This window comes from Schistocerca cancellata, chromosome 4 (genome assembly GCF_023864275.1).
Source record: "Schistocerca cancellata isolate TAMUIC-IGC-003103 chromosome 4, iqSchCanc2.1, whole genome shotgun sequence".
Lineage (NCBI taxonomy): Eukaryota > Metazoa > Arthropoda > Insecta > Orthoptera > Acrididae > Schistocerca > Schistocerca cancellata.
The window spans coordinates 25,973,609-25,989,038 of record NC_064629.1 but is presented as its reverse complement, the minus strand read 5'-3'; the positions used below and the strand labels follow the sequence as shown (position 1 = coordinate 25,989,038).

At 37.8% G+C, this 15,430-nt stretch overlaps 1 protein-coding gene across 3 annotated transcripts in view; it reads left to right on the top strand.

Annotated features, from left to right (window-relative positions):
* Nucleotides 1-15,430, top strand: part of LOC126184803 (protein Aster-B-like) — a 243,951-nt gene that overhangs the window by 156,618 nt on the left and 71,903 nt on the right. For 2 of the 3 annotated variants that reach the window (XM_049927391.1, XM_049927389.1), the window contains 2 exons: nt 4,830-5,055; nt 7,159-7,200. In XM_049927391.1, the coding sequence (XP_049783348.1) occupies nt 4,830-5,055; nt 7,159-7,200 (268 nt within the window). The remainder of the gene's footprint in view (nt 1-4,829; nt 5,056-7,158; nt 7,201-15,430) is intronic. The other variant, XM_049927390.1, reaches the window with a different exon arrangement.

Genomic DNA, 15,430 nt, shown 5'->3' with positions numbered 1-15,430 from the left:
ACCCGTTACTCTGTTGGCAGTTTCACTATTCATCATTATTCATACTTGTACTCTACATTTATCTGGCTGTGTGTGGATAATCCTGTGATCCCTACTCCAAAAATTTCCCTTCTCTGGCCATCTGCACCGCACCAATTACAAAGTACTACCAGCTGGTCCATCTGGACCGTTCTTCTTTAATACGAATTGCGGTGCTTGTGTTGTTCTGAAATACAATGAAAGGTTCCTTCAGACATACATGCATGTCCAGAGGAACATTGCATCATAATTCAGAACGACACAAGTACTGAAGTATCGTATTTATCCGCCGACACCGGGTAAGCACTTTCAAGTAAAATGTCTCCCCTGTATAGGAATATATATAATGGATGTACAAGTACAGATTGTAGATACACAATTGATGACATGTGAAAGTTTGAGTTTGGCCATGAGTCGTGTCAAATGGTAAGGCAACCACTCACAATAAACAGGAAATCTGGGTTCGAGTCTTCTCAGCCCAGCAAAAATTTTCATTTTCATCATTCCAGTATCCAGTTTATAAATTTTTTAGGAGATATGCTCTTTCAACAACTCAGTGGCCATACACTCAATTCTCACATTACACAGCCCACTCTCAAAAATGTGTATTAGTTCTTTCATTCTTATTGAGCATTTTGGGTGCTGTTGGGTGAAATATGCATGGTAGATGTCTTCATTTCAGTTGCTAGGGAATGTGTTCAAGAAGGAACAAATTCTATGCTGTGGCAGCAAAAGTCATAAGGGGATTGTGAATTTCAAATACACTATGTTCTGTGCTTTATCACAGGTGTAAACTCTCAGTTGTCAGGGAAGGAATGAGAGCCACTGTTATCAGCTGCTGCAGTGTCTATAGTACAAGTAAATATTACCTGTTGGACATGATTGCCACATCTGAAAGTTCGCATCCATGTGCAGTCATCTGCCACAATACATGGACTTCTATGTTTTAATAGTGTGTGTAACCCTGATATTTAACAGCCAATTTTGTCAGTTATATAAATCTTATAAAGAGTAACCCAGTATCTTATGAAAGGATGACCATAGACATTAATCTTTCTTCCTGTTTTTTCTATATTGACAGTTTCAGGTTCCTTCAGGCCAGCGGGGCCTTCATAATAAGGTACTACCAGTCTTGTATGAAACTAACCCTCACACATATTTAGGCGCTTTTATCTATAGTGTCCTCACAGTATATTTGTTCTTGCAAGTTCAGCCATTACTTTAAATACAGCACCATGTGATTGGGAGTGTTGCTTTTGAAGGTAGTATCTGCTAAAATGACATCTGTGTAGTATTTCCTAACTAGGAAATTGAAATGATCACACAGGAATTTCTTTTCATATTGCTGAAGGGAGATGGAATAGTGTTTACTGTAGATTGGCCTTTTGCATTAGAAACTGTTAGATGTTCATCATGCAGGTATTGCTGAAGACAGGTGTAACATTGTTTCGTATAGATTGCCTGTTGCATTAGATGTTATTGGATGGTCGTCATGAAGAAACTTTCTCACGTTTTATTATAGTAAGATTCAGTGCGTATGAACTAAATGGACACTAGTTGGAAGGAAAAGTTTTTTTTGTGCAGCAGGTGCAATGGGCATTTATTCTACAAATTTTGTTGAAGTATTCCATTCAGCATTCTGTTGTTTCAGTTTTGGATCGAATGATATGCATCAACTGTCAAGATGTGATTAAAGGAATGTGTCATCTATTCTCCAGAGCTGCAGCTGTTCGTGGAAAGAAGTACATGTGTGGTATGTTGGCCATTTCTCAAGATGTGTGGTACCCTTCTTCTCACTACATTTACCAAATACCAAGAAAGACTGAAATCTACAGTTGATGCAGCATATCTGTAATTAACGGCACCTCAGTGTGTGACATGCCATTTGTCCATATAACAACACTGATATTTATACACCATTTGATTACAAGTGGCGATCCGCCTTTTGTGGATGTTTGTCTTACCTCCAGTGCTGCCTTTGTTATTCATTTTACAAAAAATATTTCATTTCTTGACTTCAGATATTTAAATCTTTTGTTGGGAGCTAGTAATACACCAGGGAGTCTCATTTTCTCTGTTAAGATGTACATAGAATTACTATCCTTCAATAATACGTGAAATTCCTCAGGACAAGATACATTTTTTTTAACTAAGAGGAACTAAAATTAAAAAGATACTGTTCACGTAAACCAAGTTAAGCACATCTCTCAAAATAGATACCCTTTGGTGGTGGTGGTCCGAGTGTGAGCACTTGCCTGCATGCACTTACATTAGACATAACTTGCATGCCTTGGCAAATGATATGGTTGCAACTGATGCGGAAACTTCCTTTAATGATGGGCAAGTAAATGCAAATGTTACGTATTAATATTATATGTGAACTTTCTCGTGTGGCTGTTTGTGGTGTGTGTTGAAATCTATTAGAAAAAAATTCTTGAAGGTGAAATGCCCTTTATTACTTTGTTGTGGCATGCTTCAACAGTAGAAATACATAATTTAATTTACAGTCAGCACGGAAATCGTGTATTGGTTTATCCTCATAATATATGGAAGAGCTCTTATTCTGCCAACATGCTAGATTGTTCGCACTGTTTTAAGTGTTTTGGCAGACACATTGGTTCTTCATCAAATAGGAACACAGGTGTTGCACTTCTTACAAAGTTCATTGATCATTTACTGAGGTTAACATGGTTTTTGGTATAGTAGGGGTGTAAAAATTTCATTGCCTGGAGTGTTTTTACATTGTATTTTCTGATGTGTTCATTCATGCTGCTGAGACTTGCACATCATTTCTGATGTCTCCTGTGTGTTCGGTTCCTCTGTTCTGTATTGTGGTGGGTACAGGAACCAATAAGTGTGGCAGTTGTAAGTGAACCTTGTAAGAATACTGAAAAATTCTGTGTACATTCTATATGAAATTAGTACAATGGAATGTTATTTGGTTATGTAACGATAGTGTACTTTCACATTTCCACAAATGTGGAGTTCTTATTAAATTTAACTGAGGGTAAATGAAATCCTTGCAGGATTCTTATTCTTGTGTTCCCATTGTGAAACTGAATAAATCAACTAAATTATTCACAAAAAACCATTCATGAAATTGTCACTGACAAATTTGTTCTTTTACTCAGTAAAAGTGATATTGTGAAAAACTGTTCAGGACAACCACATGACAATGTCAGAACAAATATCTTGATCAGTGTGTTATAGCTTTGATAAAGTATCTTAAAAATGATTCTGATGTGATATATTATTGATGTGATAGATGCTTGTGGAATGTTTAATGTTCCAGGCTTAAGTTGCAGTGTCAGTTAAGTATGTGAACAGTAGTAGGTAGACAGTTCTAGCCCTAAAAATTACTTCTTGTATTTCATCTCTTTTATTATGGTAGTCCAAGCATTATCATATCCCAAAAGAGAGGCTATGCCAAAAGAATAATAACTTTCATTAACAGGCAAAAGTCATGCTATAAATGATGTACTGACTGGTTATAAGAGCTAAATTTTATGCAGAAGAGCTAAACTTTATGCGGAATACATTCTTGCTTTTCATCTTTGTTATTACGAGGGTGGAACTTAAATAGTGGCAACTATTTATTCACAACCGCCAGTCCCATCGATCGAACTCGCGCTATATGTGCCCACGCGTTGTCATGCAAAGTGATGGGTGGGTTGTGCAGAAATTGTCGCCACTTCTTTCGCAAAGCTGGTCACAGGTGATGCTCCAAACACGAACAGTAATATGACTTAAGTCCTTGTGACTTTGATTTGATTCTGAAGATGAAGGAACCACTTTGTGGCATTCGCTTCAGAACTGTTCCAGAGATTCGACTGGCTGTAGACCGCTCCATTGGCACCATCAACGGAACAGGCTCTGCTAACGGTATACTACGCCTTCCACATCGCTGGCAACAGGTTCTACACAATGCTGTTGACTACTTTGAAGGACAGTAACAAGTTACAACACTCGTATTTAAAAAAATACAAAAAACCTCATGTTTGCTGCATAAAAACAGATCATGTAATGACTCATACACACTTAAGTATGAAAATCAAATCACATATTTTTTAACAGTAGCCTTGTTGTGGAGCTAAAGAAGAAAGGAGCAGGAGGAGCACATGTGGTGAAAGAGGCAACTCGTGCAGATCTCTAGTTTGCTAGAAATCCAATAAGTGCAGGAAACCAAGGCACAAAAAATGCAATTCTTAATGTGTCATTAGACAGTTTCAAGATTTTAATGTTGCGGATACTCATTCTTAATCTTTTGTTCATATAGATTTCATGCAATGAATTTATTGTTATTGAGCAAAGTAACAGCATCCACAACTATCTGAATGAATTTTCCTTTGAGTTGATCTTGTTTGCTGAACTAAATTTTTTGGAGGTATTTAACTTTTCTGTTGCACTTCTGATCCCTAACCATCAAATAAAAATTTGTAGGAGGAGAAGATAAAGTGTTCTGACTAAATGTCTCTTCTTTTTATTCTTCACCCTAGGTGAAAAATAAAAAAAGTAACATTTTATGAAAGATGAGATGGTAATAATTCTTCATTATGAAAACCATTGTTATATCCTTTGTGCACTTCCTCTAATTGTAGTAAAAAACTTTAGTTATTTGTGTGACAGACTAATTATTCTATCCATTTTATAACAGTGTGTACACATCTTATTTAAAAATACAAAAATTGAGTTTTGTGTGTACGAAAGGGAACAATATTTTTCGTGTTTCATGCATTATGTTGTAATGGTTACTTGTAATAGAAAATTTACTTTGAAGATATGCTGACTGTATTCTCTTCTTCTTCCACAAGGAATGTTACGGAGTTATTGAGCAACCAGTTGACAGTCTTCTTATGGAAGAGGATCAGCAGGAAAACATTGACCCAGAAATAGCACGAATGAATCAAATTAATACACCTGGAAGTTCTCCTGGCCAGCATGGCATTATGCCAGACAAATCAGCTAGCACATTGGCATCTGCAGATTTACCAACAGACATGAGTGATACTACAGAGTCTGATGTGGAGAAGACAGCAGGTACAGTAATCCTTATAAAGTATATAGCTCGTAGGAAAGCAGGAAGGGAGATATCCTAATGTTCTCCATATGCAATGTTCTAGAAGATCTGTTGTTATATTATGTTACATTAATATAATTTGTCACTGACAGGGAGGGGTCCCCTGTGGCGAGATCAACTTTTTGAAACCACCTATATGGTGGTGAAGGGTAAGGTCGCAGGCATCACTGTGAAGCCATTAACCCTGGTGGTCCCTTGTTTATGAGTAATTGATAGAAAAGAATTTGGCATAACAGTCTAGAGTGTTATAAATTATACATTCGTTTTAAGTGATGGCATAGTGTGATGGTTGGTGTACGAAACTGATATGCTGAAGGTGATGAGTTTGAATCCTGTCAGATGCTTTTTAGATTTCTATTTTAAATTTTTGTCAAAATGACTTCCATTGCTATTTTTATTCAATTAATTGGTTCAGATGCATTTCCCCCTCTGGTGCTTTGCCGCACCATTTTGTCCACTGTATTAACATTTTTATTTGCTTTGCCACACCATTTTGTCCACTGTATTAACATTTTTATTTCCTCTCATTTTGTCTTCCTATCATTCTTTTTTCATTTGGAATCTCTGTCCATCAGGTTTTAATTATATTTATTTATTAGCTTTGAGTTAATTTCTTCTGTTTTAATCATTTAATATTTTCATCCATGTTATTGCACTATTCCTCATTTTGCTTGATTTCTTTTATAATAATCCCTTATTTCAGTTAAAACTTAAATGTGTCTTGTTATGACCATAAAAATTTTAAGATTACCAATGATAATAAAGCATTTGCTTAAAGTCGGGAAAATTAGGGAAAGAATTGTGCAGACAATATTTGCAATCTGTAATGAAACTGGAAATCAGAGAAAATGATTTTTTGTTACTTATTGATTCATGGAATGGTTCTTTGGACAGCACAATATGTGTTTCCTCCAAAATGTACTCACCTTTGTCAGCCATGTGAAGAACTTTATCATCAGGTGAAATATAAGATAAAAATACTTCAGAGTGCACCTGAATTACTTCAAGGTAAATGCAAAATTGCTGAATGTGAAGATGTAATCAACATCCATTCAGTTGTAAATTGGATTATGTTTGCACCAGCATATGGTAACATAATGAGGTATTCCTGCTATGGATCGAAATTGGGTAATGGAAAGATCTTATTTCAGGACATTAATGTCGTGAACTCCCCTTCAAATTTGATGAAGAAACAATGTGAATATAGAAACATAGCATTTATATTTTGTCCATGGTGCAACACTATTTCATCTTTCAAATGTTTGTTTGATGGTTAACATCCAAAAACTGTATGTCTCTCAACAAAAAATTAATTTTTGTGACTGATGCACTATCAGTATAATTACTATTAAATTATTTTGCCTTTTGTTCTTTAACTGCTGAATCAGTATTTTTAAACACTTAAATTTTACAATACATAAATAAAAATAATGAAGACTAGTTTAACAAAGATTCCAAATGAAAAAAAAAAGAGAGGAAGACAAAATTAGAGCAAAATTGGTTTAGAAATAAAAAAAAAAGTACATTTGAACCAATTAACTGAATGGATATAATGATGGAAGTAATTTTGATAAAAATTTAAAAATGAAAATCTAAAAAATAGACAGGATTCAAATCCATCATCTAGCATATCAGTCGAGTATGCTACCAACTTTTTTCTGTTGATTTCTCATAAACAGTGGCCCAGGATGAATGGCTTTAGGGCGTGATGCCTTGGACCCTAACCTACACCACCAAATAGGTGGTTTCAAAAAGCTGATCCAACCACGGGGGACCTCTCTTCCTTTGATGTGAGATTAAGATATATATCTCAATTTCACTACATTCTGAGGCACTGTAATCTTTCGATGATGGTAATCATAGTTGCTACTTGCAATGAAAAATCTAATTAGCCTCAAAATTAATTTGGTGTGTGTGTGTGTGTGTGTGTGTGTGTGTGTGTGTGTGTGTGTGTGGTTTAGAGAGAGAGAGAGAGAGAGAGAGAGAGAGAGACTGACTGACTGACTTTAATCTTTAGTCTTGTGACACACTGAGTTGCTCATACACTTTGCTTGCCCTTTTAGGAAAGTTACCTAAGACAACATGTGGTGTCAGCTTCCAAATGTGTAAGTTCATGGAGAAATTCATAGTTTTAAATTTTATGTAGAGTGACACCTGTTGGAATAATAATGGACAATTGCATGTGGTGGAAGCTATTTCATTTTGTGATAAACTCTACTAATATTACTGTCTTTGATAGTTGTAAATGGATGTCATGTGATAGTAACTGTTACAATCAATGCCAATGTTACATTACCACATGGATAGCTGGCTAAAAATTGCAGTTGCTGTGTTATTCACAACATAACAAGTTTTGTGAAATTTTGCCCATCCCTTGATATTCATTGTGAGTGATACAGTTAATGTAGTTCCATGAAAAAGTGAAATATTTTTTTCAAATTAACAGAATGTAAATGATAACTAAGGAAAATAGCATGTTTCCCTTTTATAGCATTCTCCAGTTACCTTTAAGTTTAGTTTAGTACTGAATTCACAGTAGGCTTCAAAAGAGCCTGTATGATAACAGTGTGAATATTTAACCCCAGACTTTGAGATAATGTGAACTTTGCATGTAGTGGAATGCTCACCAGTGGGCACAGCAGTGGAATTTCTCTTGCATCAGAGAGTAACTTCAGTGCTATCTGAAACATGAGGAGGACACAAACCTTAACATAAACAGCACACTGAGCAGACAAATGGGTGTTTAAGAAAGAAAGAAAGAAAGAAAGAAAGAAAGTTAATGTCCTAGCTGAGGTTACATTTATACACACACAAAGTAGTTACACAAGTCATCTATAAGCAGCATGGACATTTGGGCTCCAAGCCAAGCAGCATCAGATTGAGTTAAAATTTTCAGATGGACAGAGAGATTTAACACAAAGTTGGGGCATGTCTACACTCTATTTTATTAGATCCATGTTGTTTTTGAAGATGGTAGCGCACAAAAAATACAGCTTTCAAAATTGCATTTGTTAACTTGAAATCTGTGTGATTTTAAGTAAGCATTGTAATTTTTGAGTTTGTGAACACCACTGGAGTCTAAGCAGTGGCTTTTGCACCAACGAAAACATTGTTCAGAACATCAAAGACCGAGTGATGTGGCGCAGTGGTTAGCACACTGGAATTGCATTCGGGAGGACGATGATTCAAACCCACATCTGGCCATCCTGATTTAGGTTTTCCGTGATTTCCCTAAATTGCTTCAGGCAAATGCCAGGATGGTTCCTTTGAAAGGGCACAGCCGACTTCCTTCCCTATCCTTCCATAATCCACTGGGACCAATGACTTCACTGTTTGGTCCTTTTCCCCCAACCGGCCAGCCACCCGACATCTAAGATACCCTTCCTAGTTTCCAAAGGCATGGGAGGATCTCATTCTGCTAGTCACAGAGATATATGAGAATCCAAGTACATAAGTTAGTGACAACATAAGATTTTCCCATCATATTAACTAATGATATTTTTGTTGGCTCTGCAGCCAGAACATATAATCATTTACACACAAAATTTCAGTGGTCCATATGTCTACCATAATCGAGAGAGAATGCTATTTGCTAATCACAATGAAATTAATTCATACCATTAACAGTGGCCCTTTTATACACCGCAGAAAACGAACAGTGGGTGCGCCAGAAATTGTCACTGCTGCCACCTAACGGAAGTGGAAGTACTGCACCCGATGATAAAACCTAGCAGGAATGATGACTGTCCTTTGAGCACCTCTGTCAATATATCCTGCAGGCTGAGTCCAAGACCATTGTTTTTTAATGTGAGTTAAAACAGGATTCCACATTTTACCTAAAGGGGAGCCCTTGTCGCTATTTGCAGTTTTGTCCTCCAATTTAATTTCGACTGATTCCTTTAAAAACACAGATCCCAATTGCAAGATGCACAGGCATCTATATGTGTCTCATTGTAATCATTCTTTGTCCCTTGGTTAGACAGTCCTCTGCCATCACACATTTCTCAGGTTTTTGTAAACATGTGACAGTGGTGCTCTACACATCTATTGTGAATGTTGCAAATTGTAAGGTCAGTGTGTGTGTTTCCACGATGGCAAGAGATCTTGTAAACATCAGACTTCCTCAATCCTTGATCAGCATTTACCGAGCCAAGGTTCGCTCTGATCTTCATATGGCAATAAAGGAACCAGTATGCCTGCATCTTCTACTGGCCCCAGTGAAGGTTGAAACTCAGAGGCATGACAGATCTGTTTGTCCATGTAACCATTCTACTTGAACACAAGCTTTAGGTATTGTAGCTGCTGTGTCATTCTTTCTGCGTCTGAGATGACATAAGCCTTCCTTGTTGACATTCGCAGGAGCCCTGTGCATTGGTATGATGGATCACAACTAATTGCATGTAGATACCAGTCCATAAGCATTGGTATTTTATAAACACTGTATCCCAGAGGCCCATTGTTCCTTCTGTAGACCATCCCTTTTTACACTCCATTACGAACTTAATACTGGGTTGAAGGCAATTAGAACGATCCTGGAAATGGTTCAGACTGTGACCACACTGTAAATGTATCATCAATGTATCTCTAAAAGCAGGTAGATTTTAAAAACTGCCACACTCAGTTTTTGTGTTCAAAATCTTCCGTAACTAAATTGGTAACTATGGTGGGTAAAGGATTACCCAGAACCACTCCACTAGCTTGTTCAAAATGATTGTCATCGCATAAAAAGTAAGTCAATGTCAGCATGTGATGACAAATTTCATCATTTCTGTGTCCAGTTTTTCCTTATTAACAGCAAGGGCCCTTGAAGAGAAGCCTAGGTAAAAAGAGAGACATACATCAAAGCTCACAAGCAAATTCGAGGGACCGAAACACAGAGACTTCAAATGTTGGATAAAATGCATAGAACTGGAAATATGGTGTTCACATTTTCCGATGTGAAGGCTAAAAACAGACACCTAGTTGTAAATATGGGGTGCATCCAAATCGCTCAAAATGGGAACCCCATCTTTGTGGCCTTTTGGCCAACCGTCTAATCTTGCCAGAAAAGCAACACTGGGATGACGGTTTTTGAAGCACATATTTGGGTACAAAAATCTTTCTCAGAAGTAAAAGAGTTTTCTAGTTTCTTAATTCAGTATGGTAATTTTGTGTAGATGATTGTATGGTCTGGCTACAGATGTGACAAAAATATCATTATGTCTAGCCTACATAATACTTGAATGCTGACCTATTCTGTGCGTACACATCGAATGGGTGGCAATGATAGGCAACAGTCAGAGGCCAGTGTAACTAGCAGCATGGCTGTGGCATACCTTGCTCTATTCACAGAATAACTTCTGAGTGGGAGACTGTCATATAAGCCCTGGATTTTGCCTCTGGTGACAGTACTCACAATTTTACAATGCTTGTGGTATGTTTCCACAAGAAAGCTTTTTATTTACTGGCGAGAGGGCAGGGGCTTACTTGGTTTCTACTAATATTTTGAATACATATTTTGTTGATTTTAATGCATTTTTACTGTACTAATAATTCATAACTTGTGTGTGGGTGCTAATAATGTTGCTGTTCACTCCTAACCCTCTCCCCCTGTATGGTGCATTACACTTCAGTGTCATCTGTCCATTCATACACAGACAGAAAATTTGATACATGGGATAGGGTAATTGATGGTGAACTATTTATAATATTAGATTCCGTGTAGTTGGTGATTGACGATAAGTGGCTGTAGTTAATTTGTAGTCAGGTTTCTCAAGTACTGTTCAGATTATCCAGTACTTGCACTAGCATATAAAACTGTCCATATTCATAGTACATAATTTGAGTTCTATAGTTATCATAAATGGGCATGTAAAAAAGTTATGTCTGCAAATATAATACTTGGGACAAATTCTAGTACACTTCTGTAAAATTGTATCTTACTCGGGAAGTAATTTAGACTGTAATTAGAGAAACCTGTGACTGCCTACTTAATCAGATAAAATATATTATAAGCAAATGAACAAATATTACATCTGTGCCAACAATGATATGTCATCTGCAATGTAAAATGTGATGCATTCTTCTCTGTGGTCTCTGTACAAATTGCACACTTCTGTGTTTTGATGGGTTGGTAGCCAGTATCTCTGAAAAGTTTGTAACCCACTTCTGACTTACATGGCCTCATAATAATTAACTCTCAATAATTTGAAGTATGGGCTAGAATTTGTGCCTGTTCAAACAGACAATATTTACATAGAGCTTTCTTTAGTCGCTGGTGATTTTTATAGATTTCTGTACCAGATGTGCTGCTGGTGTTCAATAAAGTGTTGGAAAACAGTTTATATTCAGTCCCACATCGGTACAGTCACATTCACACAGAGTATTGTAAGTACATAGGACTCTCGCTTGAGACCATTACTGCCTTCACAGGACACATTATCTCTTCGATTTCTTTGGACAGAAAAACCAGTTTTAATGCATTGGCTGTTAATGGTCAGTCTATTTTTCTCAATGATATTCCAGTTAAGACTATTAATGTCATATGATAATTGTTTTATTCCGATTAATTGGATGTGAATTTGCATTTGAGAGTGTGCTGTGAATTTGCATTTGAGAGTGTGCTGTTCTAATGATCTGTGCCCAGTAGGTCTTTTGTCTGAACAGACACTAGATAGTTTAGTTCAGCACTTAGAGAGTCATTGTCTAATAAGTTTTTAACGTTGTATGACACAAAAAGCTAAAAGCATGTCAAACAAGGATGATCATGACGGCAAAAGAAACTGTCCAACTGCTTTGTTCAGACAATATGGCTACAGAGTATATGACATGAGATTAGTGCTCTCAGTAAACTGTAGGCACATACTTGCTCAATCAGGTGCACACGTTCTCAATCAACACAAAAGAATCAGAATTTTCTGTTTCTCCCAGTCTGTGGAGCAACAGTGAGTAAAAAGGACAAATTATATACAGTGTATTTTACAAATTCTATTACAGGCTTCTGTAGGTTGTAAAGGGACTTAGCAGATAGAGTTTTGATAAGGAATGCATGTCCATAAATGTACAATTTGGATGTAAAGTAAATTTGAAGATTAGATCACTTTTAAATCTATCACTTCAGACTACACACATGCAGCAGAAACAGTGGGCTTCAACCCGTGTGCTCTGCCCAAGTCCACGGCACGGGCAATGTTTTGAGTATTTGTTGTCAGGTTATCTTTTGTGTCACGTAGATGACATCTTAAAAGGTGAGTGTGTGGTGTGTGTGTCTGTCTTATCACCACAGGAAGCACTCCTGGTTGCGAACGTACCAGTTTCTTGCAGCCGTTGTTGTAGTCGTACAGAAATGATATGTGGTGTCATAATTGCAACAGGGGCTGATGAAGGTGACTAAAAAATCCTAGAATACTAAGTGGAAGGCAGTCATGGCCCCAGTCTTAGATATTATGGTAATTTGTGTGAATGTGACAGCAGTTAACTTGGACTGAATTCAAACTGTTTTTCAACGCATTTCGACACAGTGCTGTGAAATATAACAAGGTGAAATAACTTCACTCGCTCTGATACCACTCTCGATATAGGTGTTACTGTATCTTTTCTTATGGCAGAGAACTGGAAGACAGTATGTCGCTTGATATTTTATTTTAGTATATAAGCTTATTTCGGCTTTATTGCCTTCATCATTACGTATCCTGACCCCGTAAATGGACGTATGTCAACTTTGGGTGTTGTTTTTTGTTTGGCCAGCAAAATTTTAAAGTTGTTACATAATTTGCTGTTGCACGTGTTTTTTGCCCCCACTGTCTGACAGTTGTAGAAATTCAAGTTTGAATCTAGTTGTTTACTCAGAACAACTAGCCATCTAAATTGAATTTCTGCAACTGTCAGATGGGGAAAAAGTATTATAATATATATAGAACAGCAAGTTATATAACAACTTTAAAAAAAAATGACATCTAACAACTACAGACAGCAATATGGTTCACTCAAAGTTCACATATGTCAATCTACAATGTCAGGACTTTTACTGATGAAGGCAATAAAGCCAAAATAAGCTTATATACTAAAATAAAATGTTGTGACTTGGCAAGACAACCAAGCCACTCTGAGGAAGCCGAAAGGCACGCGTTTAAGCTCACGCAGGCTGGCGTGAGGTCTGGAAGAGTTAAGGGAATTTATAGTAGCAAAGAACGTAAGTAACTACTGGAATACTTAACTTTAATTCATAATTGGTGAACATCGGTCTGACGGTACATGCATCACAAGATAAATAGCAAATGATAATGGCGCCTTGCTAGGTCGTAGCAAATAACGTAGCTGAAGGCTATGCTAACTATCGTCTCGGCAATGAGAGCGTAATTTGTCAGTGAACCATCGCTAGCAAAGTCGGCTGTACAACTGGGGCGAGTGCTAAGACGTCTCTCTAGACCTGCTGTGTGGCGGCGCTCGGTCTGCAATCACTGATAGTGGCGACACGCGGGTCCGACGTATACTAACGGACCGCGTCCGATTTAAAGGCTACCACCTAGCAAGTGTGGTGTCTGGCGGTGACACCACATAAAATATCAAGCAGCACACTGTCCTGCAATTATTTGCATTATGTCCCACTGTACATAATATATGCTGCAGGTCCCACAATAAAGTTTTTTTTTCTCCTTTATTTTTCTCCTTTATTTCCTAAATCTTATTGTTCAGAGTACAGTTCACATATGGCGGATGATAACAGTAGAAATATTTTGTATAGAAACATTTTCTTTAAGGATGTATGCATAATTGAAGACTCAAAAAAATCAAATGCACTGGAATATCTGACTCCACTAATAATGATTTGTTTTTGGAGTGACCTACCTCTTTTGAGTGCCTGTTTCTATACTACACTATGTGATCAAAAGTATCCAGACACCTGGCTGAAAAGACTTAAAGTTTGTGGTGCCCTCCATCGGTAATGCTGGAATTGAATATGGTGTTGGGCCACCCTTAGCCTTGATGACAGCTTCCACTCTTGCAGACATACATTCAGTTAGGTGCTGGAAGGTTTCTTGGGGAATGGCAGCCCATTCTTCACAGAATGCTGCACTGAGGAGAGCTATCGATTTCAGGTGGTGAGGCCTGGCACGGAGTCGGCGTTCCAAACCATCCCCAAGATGTTGTACAGGATTCAGGTCAGGACTCTATGCAGGCTAGTCCATTACAGGGATGTTATTGTCATGTAACCACTCCTCCACAGGCCATGCATTATGAACAGGTGCTCAATTGTGGTGAAAGCTGCAATCGCCATCCCCGAATTGCTCTTCAACAGTGGGAAGCAAGAAGTTGCTTAAAACATCAGTGTAGGCCTGTGCTGTGATATGTGATAGTGCCACACAAAACAACAAGGGGTGCAAGGCCCCCCCCCCCCTCCCTGACCCCCCCCCCCCATGAAAAACGTGACCACACCATAACACCACAGCATCATGACTTTCATGGGCATTCACCATACCCACACCCTGCCATCAGATCGCCAGTTTGTGTACCGTGATTCTTCACTCCACACAACAGCTTACCACAGTTCAATTGTCCAATGTTTACGCTCCTTACACCAAGCAAGGCATCGTTTGGCATTTAACAGCGTTATGTGTATCTTATGAGCAGCCACTTGACGATGAAATCAAAGTTTCCTCAGCTCCCGCCAAACTGTCATAGTACTTGCAGTGGATCCTGATGCAATATGGAATTCCTGTGTGATGGTCTGGATAGATGTCTGCCTATTACGCATTACGACCCTCTTCAACTGTCAGTGGTCTCTGTCAGCCAGCAGACAAGGTTGGCCTGTACACTTTTGTGCTGTACGTGTGTCTTCATGTTTCCGCTTCACTATCACATCGGAAACAGTGTACCTAGGAATGTTTAGGAGTGTGGAAATCTCGCATACAGACGTATGACACAAGTGTCACCCAATCACGTGACCACGTTCAAAGTCCATGAGTTCTGTGGAGCGCCCATTCTGCTCTCTCACGATGTCTAATGACTACTGAGGTCACTGATATGGAGTACCTGGCAGTAGGTGGCAGCACAATGCACCTAATATGAAAACCATATGTTTTTTAGTGGTGTCCGGATACTTTGACTCACATAGTGCACGTCAGGAACATCTTGTACTTTCCTCTAAATTTTGTAATTAAGGAAATATTACTACCCAAAACTGTTGTTACATAAATATTCAGATTTTAGGACAGGAAACTTTCAAAAAGTCTAGTGTTACTGTTTCCTAATGCAAATTTTTCTTTATCCAAGAACGTATTCTATTACTAGAAAGGAGGATTTCTCATAAACAATAACATGGGAGATAGTGTGAAATTTTTGGTTCTACCAACTTAA